The sequence below is a fragment of the Pongo abelii genome, chromosome 19 (assembly GCF_028885655.2).
Source record: "Pongo abelii isolate AG06213 chromosome 19, NHGRI_mPonAbe1-v2.0_pri, whole genome shotgun sequence".
Taxonomy (NCBI): Eukaryota; Metazoa; Chordata; class Mammalia; order Primates; family Hominidae; genus Pongo; species Pongo abelii.
Window position 1 is genome coordinate 81,008,574 of NC_072004.2, and position 22,242 is coordinate 81,030,815.

A 22,242-nucleotide genomic window follows, 5' to 3' on the forward strand; every position below is an offset into this window, starting at 1 on the left:
GTCCCTCTTATCTCCTTGCGACTGCTATTCCTCATCATGTTGTCCTCTCCCTCTTTAAAGTGGCAATGGCGCAATGGCTCTTAGGCTTCAAATCTCTCTAGCCTCCCTGCCCTCTTTTCCCACATTTGCCATGTTCTCCTGCCTCCAGCTGCAGAAAGTTCTCAGCCCTTAGTGGTCATGTGTCTGGATTGGCACCACTTGGATAATCTGGGATCATCTCCCTTTTTTAAGGTTACTGATTAGTAACCTTGATTATATCTGCAAAATCTCTTGCAATGCAATGTGCATAGTCACAGATGCCAGGGACTGGAGTATGGACCTCCTTCAGGGGCCATTCTGTCTACTCCAATCCTTCTCCCACATAATATATCCCACATAACATAATAAATTTGAGGTAGATTAAAGAGTTAAATGTATGAAATGAAATTCTCGAAAGTATAAGAAAATAAAAGAGAATATATTTCATAATCTAGGTTAGAGAGTACCTTCCTAAGCAAGCTTGGAAACCATAGGGAAAAAGATAGAAGATAATCTTCTCAAAAAATTAAAATATTGAATAAAAAATTAAAAGATAAGCAATTCTGAATTCTGAGAAAGTATCTGCAACTTATATAATTAACATACAGACTATGTAAAAAATAAACTTTTTTTTTTTTGGAGCTGGAGTGTCACTCCATCACCTAGGCTGGAGTACAGTGCCGCAATCTTGGCTTACTGCAACCTCTGCCTCCTGGGTTCAAGCCATTCTCCTGCCTCAGTCTCCCGAGTAGCTGGGATTACAGGTGTGTGCCACCAAGCCCAGCTAATTTTTATATTTTTAGTAGAGACAGGGTTTCACCATGTTAGCCAGGCTGGTCTCCTGACCTCAGGAAATCTGCTCACCTCAGCCTCCCAAAGTGCTGGGATTACAGATGTGAGCCACTGTGCTCGGGCAAAAAATAAACTTCTATAGATCAAATTAGAAAAACAAATCAATAGAAACAATTAGCAATAAATGTGATCAAGCAATTCATGGAAATGCAAATGCTTTCCACTCTTAGTAATGAATGTTTAGATAATCCATTCCCAGGTCTGTTTCAAAATGTTAGGCAAGGCAGGGAAGAATTACGGGGTCAAGATCCTGGAGATGACATAAAGCAGGAGAATTTGTAAAGCTGGCATGTGGGGACATTTTTACATGGTGGCCTTTGCCAATTCTAGAGTTGTTGGTGAGAGGCTGAGAAGCTGTACAAATCTTTCTTTTAACAGTTTCACGCAAAAAAAATCCAAAGAGACAAAAATTGCAGTCCAGGGCTCACTAAGGGGAGTGTCTGATAAAATCCCTATACTTTGGGTGGATTCCAAAGGGCTACACTCTAGGAGTAGGAGTGAATTGGAAATAAACCAGCTCTCTCCAGAACTGAAGTTTAGCTTCAAGTCATCTCAATCTCTGAAAATAAATTAAGGCTATTCAAGATTACAAGTGCCACTACCCGTTTATCTAGAAACAAATGTAAGTTCTCTGGAGGAAATTAACATCATCCTAGGTCTTAAAATTGTTTCTACAAATTTTCATATAAAATATCTGGCACTTAATCAAAAATAGCCAGACTCACAAGAAGCAAGACAACATGCCAAGAGAAACAAAAGACAATGAAACAAGATCCTTGTGAGCTCCAGATCATGGTTACGAGACTTAGACTTTACAAGAACCAAGACATAGGTCCAACAGAATAAGAAAAATGATTGTGAATTTTGATATAGAATAAGTAATTTAAAAAGAACTAAGTAGAAAGTCTAGCTCTGGAAAATATAATAAGCAAAATTAAGAATGAGTTTAACAGTAGGTTAGACACAGCTAAGGAGAGAATTAGTGAGCTAGAGACTGGGTAAAAATAAAATATCCAGAAAAAATACAGACATAGGAAGCAGGGCTAGAAGGTCTAATATATACATAATTGTATTTCCAGAAGGAAGACAGAGAAATAGAGTTAGGCAGAAGTAAAAGTAGAAAAATCTAAATACCATAACTACTAAAAAAAGTGTATCTATAATTAATTACAAATCTTCCAACAAAGAAAAGTCTAGGCCCAGATGGCTTCATCAGTGGACTCCACCACCTATATTACAGGTGTCCACCACCATGTCCAGCTAATTTTTGTATTTTTATTAGAGATGGGGTTTCACCATATTGGCCAGGCTGGTCTTGAATGCCTGACCTCAAGTAATCCACCCACCTTGGCCTCTCAAAGTGCTGGGATTACAGGTGTGAACCACCATGCTCGGTACCCCAAATATTTTAAAGGAAGAAAGACTATCAACTTGATACAAATTCTTCCAGAAAATAGAGAGAGAATACTTTGTTTTATGAGGCCAGCAAATTTTAACACCAACATCCAATGAGAACATTACAATAAAAGAAAACTATAGGCCAATCTCCCTGAGAAACATAGATGCAAAAATCCTAAACAAAATATTAGTAGACCAAAATCCATCTACAGGTTAAAAAAAAGGGATAACAAATGGGATTAATTCCATGAATGCAATATTATTATATTATTAATATTATTATATCAATAACATTAGAAAATAAACCTGTAAATTTTACTGCATTCACTGAATAAGAAACAAAATTCATATGATTACTTCAAAAGATGGAGAAAAGGCATTTAAGAAAATTCAACATCTACTTGTGATTTTAAAAATGGAAAATGAACTCTTAGTAAGAATAGAAAGAATTCCTTACTGTGATGAAGGGAGTCTATACAAAGTGAATTGTATTTCAGTATGTCAGCAACAAACTGTGAGAAAATGCAATTTTAAAAAATGCCATTTAAGGCCAGGCACGGTGGTTCATGTAGCACTGCACACTCTGGGAAGCCAGAGGCGGGCAGATCACTTGAGGTCAGGAGTTTGAGACCAGTGTGGCCAACATGGTGAAACCCCATCTCTACTAAAAATACAAAAATTAGCCAGGTATGGTGGCATGTGCCTGTAATCCCAGCTACTTGGGAGGCTGAGGCAGGAGAATCGCTTGAGCCCAGGAGGCGGAGGTTTCAGTGAGCCAAGATCATGCCACTGCACTCCAGCCTGGGTGAAAGAGTGAGACTCTGTCTTAAAAGAAACAAACAAAAAAAGAAGCCATTAAAAATAGCATTATAATATGTTAAATAAATAGCAAATCCTACCACCCAGAAGATGTTAAAGATATCTTCACAGAAAATGTAAAACATAACAGAAAAATTAATTGATGTTTAAATAAAGTAGAGGGATATACTATGTTCACAGTAATGACTGGAAGACATTAGAAATTGACAAACCGAGTCTAAAATTTACATAGAAATCAGAAGAACCTACCACTGAAATGTAAACTTCACAAGGGCAAAGATTTTCATTCGGTTTGTTCAGCAATGTATATCCAGGCCATATAGTAAGTGCTCAGTAAATGTTTGGTGAATTGAAGTTTCAAAGTGTCTAAAGAGTTTACAGTAAGAGTTCATGCTGGGCTTCATTCAGTTACCATGGCACATTCTGATGTACCATCTCATTTACCTTCCTGTTTATGAAATCACACAAAGCCTCAAAATCTTATATGCTGAATGGAGCAGTTGGGATCATTCGGTTTAGTTTTTCATTCTTTCTTCAGGGCATTCAGGCAAATAAAATCTTAAGCTGAAGAGTAGAAAAATAAGATAAATTGCTGCTCTGGTTTCAACTGGGGGAGCCTAGCCTGGAGCACCACCCCTTGGATTATCAACCCTAAGAAACAGGACAAGCATCTGAACATGATATCTGTGCCCTTTCCAACATGGCTGCTACCTAACTGAGCTGAGAAGAGCCCCCCAAATAAGTTTGTCAGGGCTAAGACAAACAGGCTACAAATTCCTTCTTATTAATAATAAAAAACTGGACAATCTGGCTGTCAGCGTGCTCTTTACCTCCTATTTCTTCTCACCGTTTTAGAATAAACCTGGCTGTAAATCTCACATATAAAACCTAAAAAGGATCTTTAAACTATTTATTTTCCTTTATTATAATAGAAGCTCCTAGAGTATAACCACGTTTTCTATGCTATTTGTATATACTGAGAGCTAAGTACATATTAAGTTGCTGGATTCAAAATAAACTTCGTACTTAATAAAATTTAAATGATGCCAATTACATTATATTCTTTACTAATTCTTATTTTTGTCATTTAATTCAATAAGTTACATGTATTTGAACTTTTTCTAACTATATTTTTTTCTACTGGAACTATGCCTTCTAATTTTGTATATAAATCCAACAGGATATCTACATGGAACATACATTTAAATGGCCTTTTAAACTTCTGAATTATCTGTTATATTGAAAAAACAACTTTCTTTCCTTGTTTGTAGTTTAAACTGATGTATATCTGGTACCTTTAAAACATCTCTGCTTCGGCTGGGTGTGGTGGTTCATGCCTGTAATCCCAGCACTTTGGGAGGCTGAGGTGGGTGGATCATTTGAGGTCAGGAGTTCGAGACCAGCCTGGCCAACAGGGTGAAACCAGGTCTCTACTAAAAATACGAAAATCAGCCCGGTGTGGTGGCGCGTGCCTATAATCTCAGCTACTCAGGAGGCTGAGGCATGAGAATAGCTTGAACCCGGGAGGCAGAGGCTGCAGTGAGCCAAGATTGCGCCACTGCACTCCAGCCTGGGCGACAGAGCAAGACCTTTATCTCCAAAAAAGATAAATAAATAAATAAATCTCTGCTTTTTCATTTGTTTGCCAATAAACAATTGTAATTGCTTCTACCTCAAAATAGCCCTTTCTCAACAGAAAAAGGGCTGGACTATAGTAAAAAAAGGAACTGCAAGTTAAGTGGCCTCTTGGAATGTTTGATACGTTTTTCCAAACGTGACAAGCACAATCAGTAGTCATCAAACATTTCTCTCTGCTGACTCAACCCCACCCTCTTTTTAACATCACTGTGTTGATCTCTACTTTCTCTTTGTACCTGTTCACTGAATTCTATGAATTCAGTGCTTAGTAGCTGTCAGAACAGTAAGACTTGATAGAATACTGTGGGAACATAAACATATACATTCCTTTCTATCTTCCTGGGAAACTATATTTGATCACCCAGGTTAATACTTGACAATTCTATTCTGCTTGCCCACCAATTTTAAAAGGTGGGATAGAACACATCTTGGTTTTAAGTTTTTTCTATTTTATTCTTTAAGAGCCTCCATAATTTACTTGTTTGGAGTAAATCACGTTTTGATTGAAAACATAATTTTTAACAAGGCTAAAATTAAAGCCAAAACTGTCTTAAAAATTAAATGGAAAGACATGAGACTATACCACAACACTACTTCATTCTAAGAATAGAAGATGAGACCCAGCCCCAAGGCAGGCACAGCCTGGCTTTGAACCCTCCAGTCCCAGGTCAGAGTCCTGTGTGCTCCGGCGGCCCTCCCCGTGGTCTTCGTCATCCCTCAGTATTCATTGTAGAGACGAAGAGCCACTTCAACAATGTAGAAAATGCTTTATGGAAAAACAGCTGCAGCGATGCAGTCGGTGCTTTGCTGACACGTGGATTTGATATGTCAGCAAAGCACGGGATTAAAAACATGCAGCAAGCACATAGAGGATCCCGCCTCTTCTCTCCTCCCCCAGCACACTCAGCCCAGTGAGGTTAAAAACAAAGAGAATCTCAAGAAAGCAAAGATGAAACAGAGCACGTTCACACTAGAGGAGTGCTTTAAGTGATCCTTTAAAAATGGCGTTGTAATCATTGTGTATGGTTTTTAGTGAGGGTTTTGGGTGCAAGTGTTTGACTTGCTTTGCCACCAAAATCTATTAGAATAACTGATTTATAAGAAATATTTTGATAAGATGTGTATTTAATAAAAATACTAATGTCCTTGACACTGTGGTTCAAGGTTTTTTGTTTTTTTTTTTTCCAGAAAACAGAGGCAAGTATTCAAACTGTCACGGAGAATAACATGTGGCCAAAATTAAATGTGGTTCTATCTCTCATAACAAGTCTTAGAATGATGCATCATACCAGCTGTCTGGGAACAAATGTATTTTGTTGGCATGGGAACAAAAGAATTAGTCTGAATTTTGTAAATAAACTGTGGTTATTAAAATCACTCGAAACAAATCAGAATAATAACCATTAAACATGAAAAGTCAATAAAAGTCTTTGAATTACATTTCTGTTGCAATTCCTGTTTTCATAATGTGCTTTGGGATGAAACATAGCTTTGAGTTGTTAGTACTTTTAAATAGACTTCACTGCAGATGAGTTAGCCAACAGCAGCTAAGACTGTGAAGTTTTAAAATCCTTTATGGAAAATGGAAATTAAAGGCTTGGAAATCTGTAGAAGGCCAATTCTTTTTAACAATTGTCACAATTATTGCACAATTGATTTTCTGTCTCTATAGCATCTTCTTCTTTAAGGCTGTCTGTGACTCCATAGATTTGTTGGTTACCGTTGATGATGACTGAGGTGGTTTAAAGATAAGCAGTGCTATCCACTGAAAGCTTTAAATTTATTGATTTTGGTTCTCCTAATATCCATGCTACTCCTGGATAGATCACTGGGCATTGTGGGAGGCAAATCAACTCTTTGGGAATACAAATGATACTAGTTGTAATGGTATAACAGGCGGAAGGAGCTAAGGAGCTTCCAGAGTCGTCTAATATTACCCGAAAGCTACTTATACTAAAGGGACCAAGTTTTATTCTTTAAAAACCCAGAGACCTAGGAAGGAATCAGCAGAATGCTAAGTTCATCTATAGAGAAAAATCAAGGACTTTTTTGGTGTCTTTTCTGCTTTGGCCTTCTTATAGGAGAGAATTGAAAGAAAAATCTGTCTTGTTTTAGAGGAGAGCAGAAAGGTGGGCTGCAAGGGCAGGGCACTGGCATTTTGCTTTCTCTTCATCTTTCCCTGACCTGTGAACGCTTTTTGGTGCTATAATGTCTGAGGAATAGCTGAGGGCCCAGAGAAGCCATGAATGACCCTACCAGATGAAATGACCACCCCGGATGAAAATGATGAAAGAATATCTTTAATATTTGTCTTGATAAAAGTCTAGGCAAGAATACACTTAGAAAAAGTCACTTAGAATATGTTTAGGAGGCCCAATACCAAGGGCCTGTAATCAGCACCCAAGTTCCCCAAGTTCAGCAACTTTTGGAACTCTTCGTCCTCAAAGTCCCTGTGGCCTGTGATGCTGCTAATTCTTCCTCCCTCCTTCTCTCCATCTGTCACCCTCCCTCTCCCTCTTTCTATCCCATCCTTCTTCTTCCCATTAATTCACCGAGCACCATTGGGCCTGATGCTGGGCTAAATGCTGGGATACAAAGATAAACATGACACAGTCCCAGCTCAGGTCCCACCCTCAAAGTGTACCATCTACTGAGGGAGTTTGATGGAAAAAGCTTTAATGCCGGGGGCGGGAGGAGGGGTGCATTTTAGTCCGTTCTCACACTGCTATAAAGATACTACCCAAGACTGGGTAATTTATAAACAAAGGAGGTTTAATTGACTCACAGTTTTGCATGGCTGGGAGGCCTCAGAAAACTTACAATCATGGCAGAAGAGGAAGCAGGCACCTTCTTCACAAGGCGGCAGGAGACAGAGTGAGTGAGAGAAAGGGGAAGAGCCCCTTATAAAACCATCAGATCTTGTGAGAACTCACTAACACAGGAACAGCATGGGGGAGACCGACCCCCATGATCCAGTCACCTCCCACCAGGTCTCTCCCTCAACACCAGGGGATTACAATTCAAGATGAGATTTGGGTGGAGACACAAAGTCTAACCATATCAGGGGGCCACAGAAAGTGCTGCAAAGGCACAGATAGATAAAACTGGGACATCAGGTGGGCAGGGCTGTTTTGAGGATAGGGGCTCCGGAAAGCAAAGGCCTTACAGAGTGATTCAATTCAACAAGCGCTGGTGGATGCCATGAAGATGACAGATCGGGTCCTTACCCTAAGGGGCGTAATGTCTAGTAGGAAATTCTCTTTGGTTTTCCTGCCTTTAAATTCTCCTGGCTCTGCTCTTCCTACCCATTCCTTTTCAATCTTCTTTGTGTCTTCCTCTATCTTCTCTGGTCCCTTGGCTGTGACCCTGCCTACCAATCTGCTCATGGCCCTCTTATATCCCTCTATGCTCTTCTTTGTCAATATTATCCACACATTCTGGGTTTCTACTATATCTGCATCAAGACGACTCTGATATGCTTAAAGTCCTAGGGCTCTTTCTTGACTTCTGGATTCAGATTTTCATTTAAATGCCTCCAAATGAATGTCCTCCTGCTAGCATCTAGGATGCAACATCTAAAAACATGATAGTGTCATTGTCCACTATACACCAGCTTATCAATTAAAAAACAAGGTATTATTTTCAACACATTCCTTTCTTCCACTCTCTAAATCTCTATATTCTGTGAATTTTTCCTTTTTTTATTTTTTTATTTTTTTGAGACAGGATCTCCCTCTGTAGCCCAGGCTAGAGTACAGTGGCGCAATCTTGGCTCACTGCAACCTCTGCCTCCCTGTCTCAAGGGATCCTCCTACCTTAGCCTCCTGAGTATCTAGGACTACAGGTGTACATCACCACATCTGGCTAATATTTTTGCATTTTTTTTTTAAGAGACGGGGTTTCACCATGTTGGCCAGGCTGGTCTGGAACTCCTGGGCTCAAGCAGCCTGCTTGTCTCAGCCTCCCAAAGTGCTGGGATTACAGGTGTGAGTCACCATTATGCCGGACCTGAATTTTTCTTTTCTTTCTTTTTTTTTTTGAGATGGAGTCTCATTCTGTCACACAGGCTGGAGTGCAGTGGTGCGATCTCAGCTCACTGCAACCTCTGCTGCCCGGGTTCAAGTGATTCTCCTGCCTCAGTCTCCTGAGTAGCTGGGATTACAGGCACCTGCCACCGCACCCGGCTAATTTTTGTAGTTTTAGTAGAGACAGGGTTTCAACATCTTGATCAGGCTGGCCTTGAGCTCCTGACCTCATAATCCACCCGCCTCGGCCTCCCAAAGTGTTAGGATTACAGGCGTGAGCCACCGCGCCCGGCCTGAATTTTTCCTTTTAAATGCATCTTCACATTTACCCTCTTCTTTCTACCCCTTTTGACAACATCCAGCTCAAGCCTTCCGTATTTCTCTTGTGATCAGTGACGTGAATTTTAGGCCATAACCTCTGAATTGGTCTCCTTTCATTTCTTGTTCATCTTCCCTGCTGGACTAATCTTTGTAAAATATAACCTCAGTCATCTAGCACTCCCCAGCAAAGAAAAAGTCCTCCATTGCTGACAACTGCTTTCTAACGAATGACTGAACTGCTCAGCATTCCATCCAGAATTGGCTGCTGGTCCTGACACACAGCACAGTGCTCAGTAAAGAGTAGATACTCAGTAACAAAGGACCCCTCTTCCCTTTTTTTAATGGATTAAATGAACAAAACGAACTCTCTGGTCTTGTTTTCCTCTTCACTGATATCACACCTTCTGGCCAAGATGTTACTCAATGTCCCTTGAATACTCGGCATGTTCTGCTCTTCACTCTGCCCTCTAACTAGAATGTCCTTCCTCTCTGTTAATGCCCAGTCCAGATGTTCCCTTCTCCTCTATAAATAACTATAATCACACACGTTGCATCTCTATGATGTTTTATAGTTTTTGAAGTATTTTTACACACTTTATCTGGTTTTGATGTTCCCAAGAACCCTGTGGGAAGATATTTTACTAACATTTTACTGATTAGGAACCCATTATCCAGAAAGGTTGAGTGGCTTACCCATGATCACATGATTAGCAGTGACAAAGGCGGACTGAGAACCAGCAGCACCTTTCCCACTAGATCACGACAGTCCTTGAAGCCTCTTCTGGTTTCTCTCCCTGTGCCTTGGTGAGGGTCTCTGGGACCCTGCAACCCAAGACGGAACCTCTTTCCCCACCCTGCAACCCGTAAACACACACGATTACCACGGAGACTGTCTTTGGTCACTAGTGTCTCTCCTAAATTAGTTGATGTGTCTAGGCCTTAAATATGAAGTTGGTTGCTGCAAAGCTGTGATCAAAATGTTAAAGTGTGACTTTTAGCTATTTTAAAATAATTTATGAGTCACTTGTGCCTGCACAGTCCAGATCTTTAATGCTTGCAAAACCAGATGAGACTTAGAACTAAACCAGCTGGCTGCAAAAAATACTGAGCAGAAAACCAAAGACGACCCCAGGGGCAACCCAAGACAGCAAGACAAGGTAGAAGCCAGGAGCCTTCAAGAGAAGGCTGGCAGAATGCTGATCCCTTCCGACCAGCTTTGGAAGGACCCAGTTCACCGGAGGACTGCAAGCTCTTGAAACAACCCCAAATTAGCAAGTGCCACACACTGCCTAGGCAGTGGGACCCTAACCTCTTCCTGGTTAAAGATCCTCTCCTTCCTTCCGATAGGATCAGGGAAGATGGAAGGAAGGACCAGTGCTTGTATTCTTTCTGCATATTGTGATTCTGAGCCTCTAAGCCATTTAGAAAAAGAACCAACTTCCAGCTGGGTGCGGTGGCTCAGGCCTGTAATCCCAGCACTTTGGAAGGCGAAGGCGGGCAGATCACAAGGTTAGGAGTTCGAGACCAGCCTGGCCAATATGGTGAAACCCCGTCTCTACTAAAAATACAAAAATTAGCCGGGCGTGGTGGCAGGCGCCTGTAATCCCAGCTACTCGGGAGGCTGAGGCAGAAGAATTACTTGAACCCGGGAAGCAGAGGTTGCAGTGAGCCAAGATAGCGCCACTGCACTGCAGCCTGGGCAACAGAGCGAGACTCCGTCATTAAAAAAAAAAAAAAGAACCAACTTCCATTCCATGCCTGCAGTCTACATTTTATACACATCCCATTTACTCTATCAGACTGTAAACTCCTTGAGGGCAAAATCTATAACTTATTCATCTTCGTTTCTTCTCAGACCTAACACTGTTTAGCAAAATACACCTGTTAAAAGAATAAAATGTTGAGTAAAAAAAGACTGAGTCTCCTGTGAAACACTCAGCATTGTATTTTATTCATTAGAACATCTCTAAAGTATTGTTTTTTTCTCACTAATTTGTTTAATAAAATATTCTTCTGGGAAACTGAGTGATCAGTGTAATTAAAGCTATTCATACTTTCAAATTTTAAGATAGCCAGTTTGAAGCAGGGGGTTTGGCTCTGTGTATGTTAATATCCACATGTTGGTATGTTAGACTCTGACATTGTTTGGTGTCTTTGTTATAAATACATGCTTTACACAGTGTTAAGAATAACAAGAAAATTTTTAGACTATTTATTTTCTTCCTTTTCTTTTTTTTTTTTAGCCAAACTCAACTTTCTTTATTCTTTTTTTTTTTTTTTTTAATTTATGAAGTATTTATTGATGATTCTTGGGTGTTTCTCGGAGAGGGGGATATGGCAGGGTCATAGGATAATAGTGGAGAGAAGGTCAGCAGATAAACACATGAACAAAGGTCTCTGGTTTTCCTAGGCAGAGGTCCCCGCGGCCTTCTGCAGTGTTTGTGCCCCTGGGTACTTGAGATTAGGGAGTGGTGATGACTCTTAAAGAGCATGCTGCCTTCAAGCATCTGTTTAACAAAGCACATCTTGCACAGCCCTTACTCCATTTAACCCTGAGTTGACACAGCACATGTCTCAGAGAGCACGGGGCTGGGGGAAAGGCCATAGATCAATAGCATCCCAAGGCAGAAGAATTTCTCCTAGTCAGAACAAAATGGAGTCTCCTATGCCCACCTCTTTCTACACAGACACAGCAACAATCTGATCTCTCCTTCCTTTCCCCACACTTCCCCCCTTCTTTTCAACAAAACCGCCATCGTCCTCATGGCCCGCTCCCGATGGTCGCTGTCTCTTCGGAGCTGTTGGGTACACCTCCCAGACAGGGCGGCCGGGCAGAGGCGCTCCTCACTTCCCAGACGGGGCAGCCGGGCAGAGGCACTCCTCACTTCCCATATGGGGTGGTGGCCGGGCAGAGGCGCTCCTCACTTCCCAGATGGGGCAGCCAGGCAGAGGCGCTCCTCACTTCCCAGACGGGGTGGCCAGGCAGAGGTGCTCCTCATCTCCCAGACGGTGTGGCGGCTGGGCAGAGGCGCTCCTCACTTCCTCCCAGACGGGGTGGCGGCCGGGCAGAGGCGCTCCTCACCTCCCAGACGGGGTGGCCAGGCAGAGGTGCTCCTCACCTCCCAGATGGGGTGGCCAGGCAGAGGTGCTCCTCATCTCCCAGATGGGGTGGCCAGGCAGAGGTGCTCCTCATCTCCCAGACGGTGTGGCGGCCGGGCAGAGGCGCTCCTCACTTCCTCCCAGACGGGGTGGCGGCCGGGCAGAGGCGCTCCTCACCTCCCAGACGGGGTGGCCAGGCAGAGGCGCTCCTCACTTCCCATATGGGGTGGCGGCTGGGCAGAGGCGCTCCTCACTTCCCAGACGGGGCAGCCGGGCAGAGGCGCTCCTCACTTCCCAGACAGGGCGGCCGGGCATAGGCGCTCCTCACTTCCCAGACGGGGTGGCCGGGCAGAGGCGCTCCTCACCTCCCAGACGGGGCGGCCGGGCAGAGGTGCTCCTCATCTCCCAGACGGGGCAGCCAGGCAGAGGCGCTCCTCACTTCCTCCCAGACGGGGTGGCGGCCAGGCAGAGGCACTCCTCACCTCCCAGATGGGGCGGCCGGGCAGAGGCGCTCCTCACTTCCTCCCAGACGGGGCGGCCGGGCAGAGGCTCTCCTCACCTCCCAGACGCGGCGGCCGGGCAGAGGCGCTCCTCACTTCCCAGACGATGGGCAGCCGGGCAGAGACGCTCCTCACTTCCTATACAGGATGGCGGCCGGGCAGGGGCGCTCCTCACTTCCTCCCAGACGGGTCAGCCGGGCAGAGGCGCTCCTCACTTCCCAGACGATGGGCAGCCGGGCAGAGACGCTCCTCACTTCCTATACAGGATGGCGGCCGGGCAGAGGCGCTCCTCACTTCCCAGACGATGGGCGGCCGGGCAGAGACGCTCCTCACTTCCCAGACGGGGCGGCCAGGCAGAGGCTCTCCTCACTTCCGAGACACGGCGGCCGGGCAGAGGCGCTCCTCACTTCCCAGACGTTGGGCGACTGGGCAGAGGCGCTCCTCACTTCCCAGACGGGGCTGCCGGGCAGAGGCGCTCCTCACATCCCAGACGATGGGCGGCTGGGCAGAGACGTTCCTCACTTCCTATACAGGATGGCGGCCGGGCAGAGGCGCTCCTCACTTCCCAGATGGGACAGCCGGGCAGAGGGGCTCCTCACATCCCAGACGATGGGCGGCCAGGCAGAGACGCTCCTCACTTCCTAGACGGGGTGGTGGCGGGGCAGAGGCTGTAATCTTAGCACTTTAAGAGGCCAAGGCAGGAGGCTGGTAGGTGGAGGTTGTAGCGAGCCGAGATCACGCCACTGCACTCCAGCCTGAGCACCATTGAGCATTGAGTGAGCGAGACTCCGTCTGCAATCCCAGCACCTCGGGAGGCCGAGGCAGGCAGATCACTCGAGGCCAGGAGCTGGAGACCAGCCGGGTCAACACCGCGAAACCCCATCTCTACCAAAAATACAAAAACCAGTCAGGCGTGGCGGCGCGTGCGCCTGCAATCCCAGGCACTCGGCAGGCCGAGGCAGGAGAATCACAGGAGCCCGAGGCAGGGAGGTTGCAGCGAGCCGAGATCACGGCAGTACAGTCCAGCTTCAGCAACAGAGGGAGACCGAAAAAAGAAGGAGAGGGAGACCGAAGAAAGGGGAGAGGGAGAGGGGGAGGGGGAGGGGGAGGGACCTTCCTTTCCTTTTCTATAATTTATCAGACCAAATTATCTGGTCTCATTGTGAATAACGAAACATTGTTTGCTCCCCATTGTGAATAATGAAACTAAGTGAATTTTAGTTTTACCCATAATATTTTAATCTGTACCTGCACCCGAGTGACAGATGGCATATATCAATTTTACACAGTGTTTAACGCAGTGGAAAATAATATTCTGGGAGTAAGCAGACCACTTACAGACCTACCCTGGGTCTGCCACTACCGTGTTGTACATTAGGGAAGTCACATCCTTCCTGATGACTCAGTTTCTTTGCACAATGAAAAAGTCTGACTCAAGCTCTGATCTACCTTCTTTGATGAAATTATGGGGTTCTTGCTCAGAATAAACTGCAATTCGAAATTATTACCTCCTCCTATGAATAAAAATAATGGTGATTTTAAATTGCTGTTTATTGATTAGAGAAAACATCACGTTTTTGTAAAGCTGACTTAGAAAATTTATTTTCTGATTCTATTAGTGTTATTTCTCTTGAATCTGCCCAAGGAGCAAATTAACCCTTTGTGCCCCCCAATGAGCTCATCTTCCCTGGGGACTCTGTGTGCTGATCTGTCCACGTGAGGGGACAGAAGAGAGGGTTGGTGGCACCAAGGCATGTGGTGGGCAGCAAAGATGCCACCCATCAAGACCTGATGAGAAGCAGCTTTTTGTTTTTAATTAAAAACATAACTTTTACAATGCCTCATTCATTTCTTGTTTTTATAGAATCAAAACACAGAAATTTTTCTTAAATGAAAACCAGAACCATTTAAACATTTCTAAAGCAAGCAAGTTAAAAAAAGTAGCTTAGGAAATTGTCTTTTGTAATTCTGCCAGTTTCAATTTTGATTCCTTAATGCAACTAGTATCAGGATAACAATATTTGCTTGAAAAGAAAGAGAAGATAGTCCTCAGGGGCTGTTTCAAACACATTTTAGTTGTTCGATTGGCTGATGTGAGACTAGCTACTATTATTGAAGTTGCTTTGATGAACAGCGAAAAATACATTCATAATGTGACAATCTCAACATTTTAGATATCCTTAGTTATCATATTTAGCAGATCCTAAAAACTGTCTATGACAATAGTTCTAATTTTTTTTTTGGATGGTGTCTTGCTCTGTCACCCAGGCTGGAGTGCAATGGCACAATCTCGGCTCGCTGCAACCTCCGCCTCCCAGGTTCAGGAGATTCTCCTGCCTCAGCCTCCCGAGTAGCTGGGATTACAGGTGCCCGCCACCACACCTGGCTAACTTTTGTATTTTTAGTAGAGACAGGATTTCACCATGTTGGACAGGCTGGTCTTGAACTCCTAATCTCAGGCGATCGGCTTTCCAAAGTGCTGGTATTACAGGCATGAGCCACCGTGCCCAGCCTAGTTCTAATTATTTTTGACTACTTGTATTAGTGTCACAAATTTAAAGGGGGACATAGGTCAAATTTAGGTAAAAGATTAAGCTAAATATAGATGAATAGTATTTGTTAAATATCTATTATTTGTTATGCAGTTTAATTGAAACAACTGGCTTTTTTTTTTTTTTTTTTTTTTTTTTTTTTTTTTTTAGCTACACCCTAGGACCTTGTGGAAAGAACCCAACATCTCTTGGTTACAAAGATTATGAAATATTCAGCTTTACCCATGGGTATTTCCTGACATTTCTTTGGTAAACTGTAGCCTAATAGAAGATATCAGGAATTAGTGTAAGAAATATTCTAAAAAGCTATTGTCACTACAAAGATGAAAGCAACTTTGATGATCAAAAAGAAGTCAATAAAAAAAGACTGAAAGTAGTTCCTGAATCCTTCTCTATTGTTCATTTGGGATTTCTTAATTTCCCTACTCTCAATATATTATGGAATTTTCTGTGTGAAGTTTTGCCATGAATTAAATTGATGTCAACAAAAGTTTTACCTTAAGTCATATTTTACCACAAACTAGAGAAGCCCCAGACCTCCAGGGAGCACCTTTTCCTGCCTTTAAGAAGCTTGTCTTTTCTCCTTCTTTTAATTACAAGCATCATCTACAGAGGATGGGGCTCAGTTGACCTTCAGTGACAATTAGACCTGCTGATTTGACATGAACAAATCCATGCTCCCATCCGAAGAGGCATTTTCATCTCCTTGACTTGGCACATGATGGGCAAGTCTGCTGTGCTCGTGTTCCTTTGCTCGCTGCTTTTCTCTGCCCATGGAAAGTCAATGGCATTTGCTCCTCTACCAGGAAGCAGGAATACAATGTCTGTTTGCCTGCCATCCTTGATAAGTTTACTTTCTCTATCATTGCTATCCAGTTTTTTTTTTTTATTTGCTAGATATGTAACTTGAGAATTGTCATGGAAGGAGCAAAAGTACGGAGTTCAGATAAACCTGGATCTGAATACTCTTCTACTACTGTGTGATCTTGGATCCACTGCTGTGTGATCTTGGATGAGTTAATCACTCTGGATTTTGGCATGCTATTCACAAAATGCAGATGATAATACTGATCTTACACGGTTATTGTGAAAATTAAATGAACCAGTATGTGTAACATTTCTTGTACAGTGTCTGTCATCTTGTCAGCATTTGATAAGGTATAGCTATTATTAATTTTAATTTTAATTTTAATTTTTTTGAGATGGAGTCTTGCTCTGTCTCCCAGGCTGGAGTGCAGTGGCGTGATCTCGGCTCACTGCAACCTCTGCCTCCCCAGTTCAAGCAATTCTCCTGCCTCAGCCTCCTGAGTAGCTAGGACTATAGGCGCCTGCCACCACGCCTGGCTAATTTTTGTATTTTTAGGAGAGACAGGGTTTTGCCATGTTGGCCAGACTGGTCTCGAACTCTTGACTTCATTGATCTGCCCACCTTGGCCTCCCTAAGTGTTGGGATTACAGGTGTGAGCCACTGCACCCGGCCTAGTTATTATTATTTTTTTATTCTAGTATTATTCTATTTTGTTATCCTATTGTTGGGTGTATTACATAGACATTGTATAAAACGTATATGTATATATGTATATTTATGCATCTCTTATATACATGATATATACATACATATGTGATATACATATGACACAGAGTTTATTAGAGAGTAGGAAGGAATTATAGGAGGGCAAGTCAATTCAGTAAGTATTAACAGTCAGCATCTATTAAGTGCTTACTTTCATCATTTTGTACAATCCTCTATCGTGGGATCCTGTTTGTAAACATCTCCAGAGATTAAAGAAGAAAAGAAAACCTTCCCTATTAGCCTTACTTTTGTGTTTCCCCTTCCCCCAAATTCAGAATAAGCTAATATAATATGCCAATATTCCTGTACTGAGTTTTACAACCAAAGTATAAACATCTGTCAATTCCTATGACTGTTTCTGTACTTAATGGATTGGTGGCACTTAGATCAATATTAGCAATGCTATACTCAATGGCTGAGGACAACGCATTTATAAAGGGTTTCATCAAGATTCATGGTCTCTAGTGATACACGTTAACTTTTTAAAGTGTCAAAATTACCACTAAGTGTAATTTATTATAACCAGAAGAGTTGGGTGAAAATAATGCTGTCATTTAAAAATAAAATAGGTCATTAGCTATTGTCATAGCCATACTATTCTGGGTTATATTACATTATTTTGAAAAGAATGGAAAGAAAGAGGAGAAAACTAAAATTCAAAAGAAAACGTGATTTATGCCTCTAAGCAAAATAACATCCATTTATTTTGAAACGATGACATAGCAGACACTGTTGGCTGCATACTCAACACTCCATTTCCCCTCCTTTTTGTTCCAGTTTTCCTTCTTCTCCCAGTTTTATCACCAGCAGGTGGGTCCTGATTATTCTAGACTGGTTTTGTATACTCAGTTGTTTAGCCAGGGACTGGGTATGCCAGGCTAAGCATGTGACCTTCTCTGGCCAATGACATGTAAAGGGAGGGGGTAGTTTCCGGGAAAGATTTCCTTACTCATTAGGCCCTAGAAACTGGCAGCCCCTTTCTGCCTCCGAATAGTGCAGATCTGGGCAGAATGGCTGGCACTGCTGCAGCCGTCCTGAAGTTGCTTCTAGAATGAAGCCAGCACCGGAGGCAGAGTCATGAGAATGCTTTACTTGTGGACTTCTTGTTCTGTGACGTAATAAATTGCTTTATTTTTATGTCAACCATGGGTGGGATATTCTGTTACTTGCACTCAAAGCATCTTAACTGAAACAGGCAATGCGTAAACTTGTTTTTTTTTTTTTGAGACGGAGTTTTGTTCTTGTCACCCAGGCTGGAGTGCAATGGTGCGATCTCGGCTCACCGCAACCTCTGCCTCCCGGGTTCAAGTAATTCTCCTGCCTCAGCCTCCCAAGTAACTAGGATTACAGGTACCCATCACCACACCAAGTTAATTTTTGTATTTTTAGTAGAGACAGGGTTTCACCATGTTGGCCAGGCTTGTCTCGAACTCCTGACTTCAGGTGATCCACCCACCTCGGCCTCCCAAAGTGCTGAGATTACAGGTGTGAGCCACTGCACCTGGCTACACACACTTCTTAACCTAGAGAAAGTAAACAAGAGAGTCAAATAGTAAAGAAGAGGGTACCTGTTCCTGTGACTCCAATTCTTTGTGTTGTAATTTTTTCTCTGCACATCGCACCTGATTAGAACGGTTTTCTAATTCATCTTGCAAAACCTGAAACAGTATAAAATAAAGATATCATTAATAATTAGCACACTTGCAAAAATAGTTTTACACCGTGAACTGGCACTAAAAAGGCCTCAGATCTCTAGTTTATTACTCTTGTTCCAAAGCATTCAGGCAAACAATATCAGACTTTTGTGTGTCAGGCCAAGATGTTTTCTGCTTTAAGAATACCTAGTGTAAAAAATTCCAAAGTTACAAAGTAGACAAATTGGCAGATGTCAATCATATATTAAAATGTCTCATATTCCCAGCACAGAACCACAAGCATGTAATAAAGCATATGTAATAAAGCATAACACTATTGCAATGAAAATGGCTCCCTCAGGACACCTGCAACGTACACTTACACTCTGAATATCATTGTGACAGATAGGAATTGTAATATCTGACCGGCATAACATTTTTCAAAATTATATTATGATAATTTGAGTAAATTATAGTAGCCTTAAAGGAATTTCTTTATAAAGTCAGAGAGGATGGTATGGAATTTGAGGAACTTGTAAGAAATGGACAGAGGTGAACTCTTTGCCAAGTAGCTGTTTGAAATAGAATTCAGGTTAATATGGGAAATGGAAACCACAAAGACCAATAATTACCACTGCATCAATTACTATGTTAAGTAAAGAGGTGAACTAGAAAAAGAACTTGTAGTTTCCACGTGCTATTTCTATAATGACACTGGATTGTCCATTCAAACAATCCAATGTAATTACAGAAATACTACATGGAAAGTTACAGTGAGCAGAATGCATGGGGTGGTAGCAGCAAAGGTGCCAAATTCACAAAATTCATTTCATCCAGTCAATATTAGTGAGTTCCTGCTCTGTGTCAAGAATTACAATAGGTACTCTAGACACAGCAATGAAAGAAAATAGACCAAAAAAAAAAAAAAAAAAAAAACCCTGGTCAGGCACAGTGGTTCACATCTGTGATCTCAGCACCTTCAAAGGCTAAGGCAGGAGGATCACTTGAAGCTAGGAATTCAAGATCAGCCTGGGCAACATAGCAAGATCATTTCTACAATTTTCTTTTTATTTAATTAGCTGGGTGTGGGGGTGCAAACCTGTGGTCCCAGCTACTTAGGATGCTGAGGCAGGAGGATCACTTGAGCCCAGGAGTTTGAAGCTGCAGTGGGCTATGACTGTGTCACTGCACTCCAGTCTGGGTGACAGAATGAGACCCTGTCTCAAAAAAAAAAAAAAAATTCCTTGCATTCACATGCTTAGATTATAATGGGGTGGAGGTAGGCAATAAGCAAACAGTAAGTGTATTATATAACCGTGATGAGTGCAGAAGAAAAATAAAGCAGGGAAGGGGACATTCTGGAGTGGTGTGAGGAAGAGGGGATTGCGATTTTAAACAGATGGTCCAAGAAGTCCTAGCTGGGCAAGGACCTGAAGGACAAGAGAGAGCAAGTCACATGTAAATTTCCACAGGAAGAGCCTTCCAAGCAATGGCCACTGCATGTGGAATGACACCGAGACGGTATGTTTGTGGAAGCCATAAGGTCACTGCTGACAGTGAGCAAAGCAGCAGCAGTGAAGTCAAGGACATAACAGGGTTCAAGTCACATCAGGTCACGTGGAGTCTCACAGGTCAAAGGCTTTAGATTTTGCCCAGAGATAGACAAGAAGCTGCTGGGGGGTGGGGAGCAGCTGCCGCTTTCATTGTTGTCTGAAGAGCAGGCTGAAGGGCAAGGCAGAGGCAGGGAGCAGGGGAGAGGCCACTGCAACACCAGGAAAGGGAAGACGGAGAGCGGGGCCGGGTGGTAGCAGCTGATGAAGGAAGGATCAGGTCCACGTACGAAATAGAGATGACGGCCCTGAGGGAGTGGAAGCAGAGAGAGGAAAAAACAGGACCCCAGGGATTCTGGCCTGAGGAGCTAAGACTGCAGTTGGCATTCACAGAGACAGGGCAGGTGTTGGAGGAGAGGAGCTGGAGCTCAGCCTCAGTTGGGTTCAGTTTGAAATGCCTATCACACATCCAGGTAGAGACACGAGTTCAGACACAATGGCTAAGTTAGTGTCCATTAAAGATTCCTGCAAACACAATGCCAGTCTTTTTTATGTCCAGATAAACAGTGGTTCTTAACCTTTTGGGAGGTTCTAGACTCCTCTGAGAATCTGATGAAAGCTATGTAGTTACTCCCTAGAAGGAGAAAAACCATAGTTTTATGATTTTGCCTCTCACTGTAGGGCATTCATAGATTGCCTGAAGCCCATCTGTGAATGGACCCCAGGCTAAGAACTAATTTAAAAAGTGAAATGGTCTGTGAATGAGCTTGCATGCTTTAGGGTGTCTTTGATATTAGACTTGATCATAAATCTACAACTCAACCAGGTCTGAGAATGAGCTTGGAAATCTCTCCATTCTTGAATTGTCTATAATTCTGTTGTTGTGTTCTACTTCCAAAAGGATGAATGCAATAGTTTCTGTGCTTGTTGATGAGGTAGCCTTTCCCCCGCCCCCCACTTTCATAGCTACCAACAAACAGGATCTTATCAGCTTCTTTTATGGCATAATTGGGGAAAGTAATGATTACTGTATTGGGAAGAACATTTATCTATTTTTTTGTCCCCACTTTTTCCTGCTCTCTAATCCATCCTCACACCATCAGAGTGATCTTCTTAAACTTAAATCTGATTATGTTGTTCCCCAACTGAAATGCTTAAACAACACTCCAGCCCCGCTGAGAGACAGCTCTCACTCCTTAGCACAGCATACAAGGGCTTTCATCTACTGGCTTGGTCTCCAGCCACACTGCGCCGTAGGAAGACTTGGCATGCCATGCAGATGTCATTACCAGCAATAACAACAGAAGCTATCATCCACGGAGTGGATTTTATTTTTAACCCTTATGACAATTTTGTGCACCCAGTATTATTTCATCTGTGTTAGAGAGGATGTAATTGAGGCTCCATGCAGTTAACTACCTTGCTCAAGTCCATGTGGTTAGCAGTAAGGCACTGCACTGGAATTTTTTTTTTTTTTTTGAGACAGAGTTTCGCTCTGTCACCCAGGCTGGAGTGCAGTGGCACGATCTCGGCTCACTGCGACCTCCACCTTCCAGGTTCAAGCGATTCTCCTGCCTCAGCCTCCAAGTAGCTGGGATTACAGGCATGTGCCACCACGCCTGGCTAATTTTTTATATTTTTAGTAGAGACGAGGTTTCACCATGTTAGCCAGGATGGTCTCAATCTCCTCACCTTGTGATCCACCCACTTCGGCCTCTCAAAGTGCTGGGATTACAGGCATGAGCCACCACGCCCGGCCTGGACTGGAATTTTAACACATTTCTGTAACTTCAAATTAAATATGTTTGTGTTACTCCATGCTGCCTCTTTCCCACTCTGTACTGATTTTCTCTTTTCTTTGCCTGGAAGTCCCTACCGCACCTATTCTGCTCAATGATGTAATTGCCCTAATCTATACAAGAGCTAAGTATGGACTTCTCTGGGCTTTCATCCATCTAGTATTTAAGAGAATTAATTTACATGTCTGGGTGGCATGCAACTGTCTGCATGCAACTGCAGCTCAGGGCTCTCCTCTCTTCATCTCTGCAAGCCCAGTGCCAAGCCAGCTCAATGCCTGGTACACAGGTGACACTGAATTCATGTTTGTGGAAGGAACTCATAAATATTTGAACTCTACTCCCTAAACATATTTACTTCAATCATCAGGGCTTCTGACTGTCCCTCATGTGGCACATTTAACCAAAGGTGATTATGTGTCCTGAGACACAAAATATACAAATATATCCTCCAAATGTCTATATCT

The 22,242-nt window shown here is 42.9% G+C and overlaps 1 protein-coding gene across 50 annotated transcripts in view; it reads right to left on the reverse strand.

The window, feature by feature from the left end:
- Positions 1–22,242, reverse strand: part of CEP112 (centrosomal protein 112) — a 599,014-nt gene that overhangs the window by 39,036 nt on the left and 537,736 nt on the right. For all 50 annotated transcript variants that reach the window (XR_010138342.1, XM_024234943.3, XM_054537262.2 and 47 more), the window contains one exon: positions 18,364–18,453. Coding sequence is in view for 49 of the 50 variants with exons in the window: in XM_024234943.3 (XP_024090711.1) it covers positions 18,364–18,453 (90 nt within the window). In the remaining variant the exon portion in view is untranslated. The remainder of the gene's footprint in view (positions 1–18,363; positions 18,454–22,242) is intronic.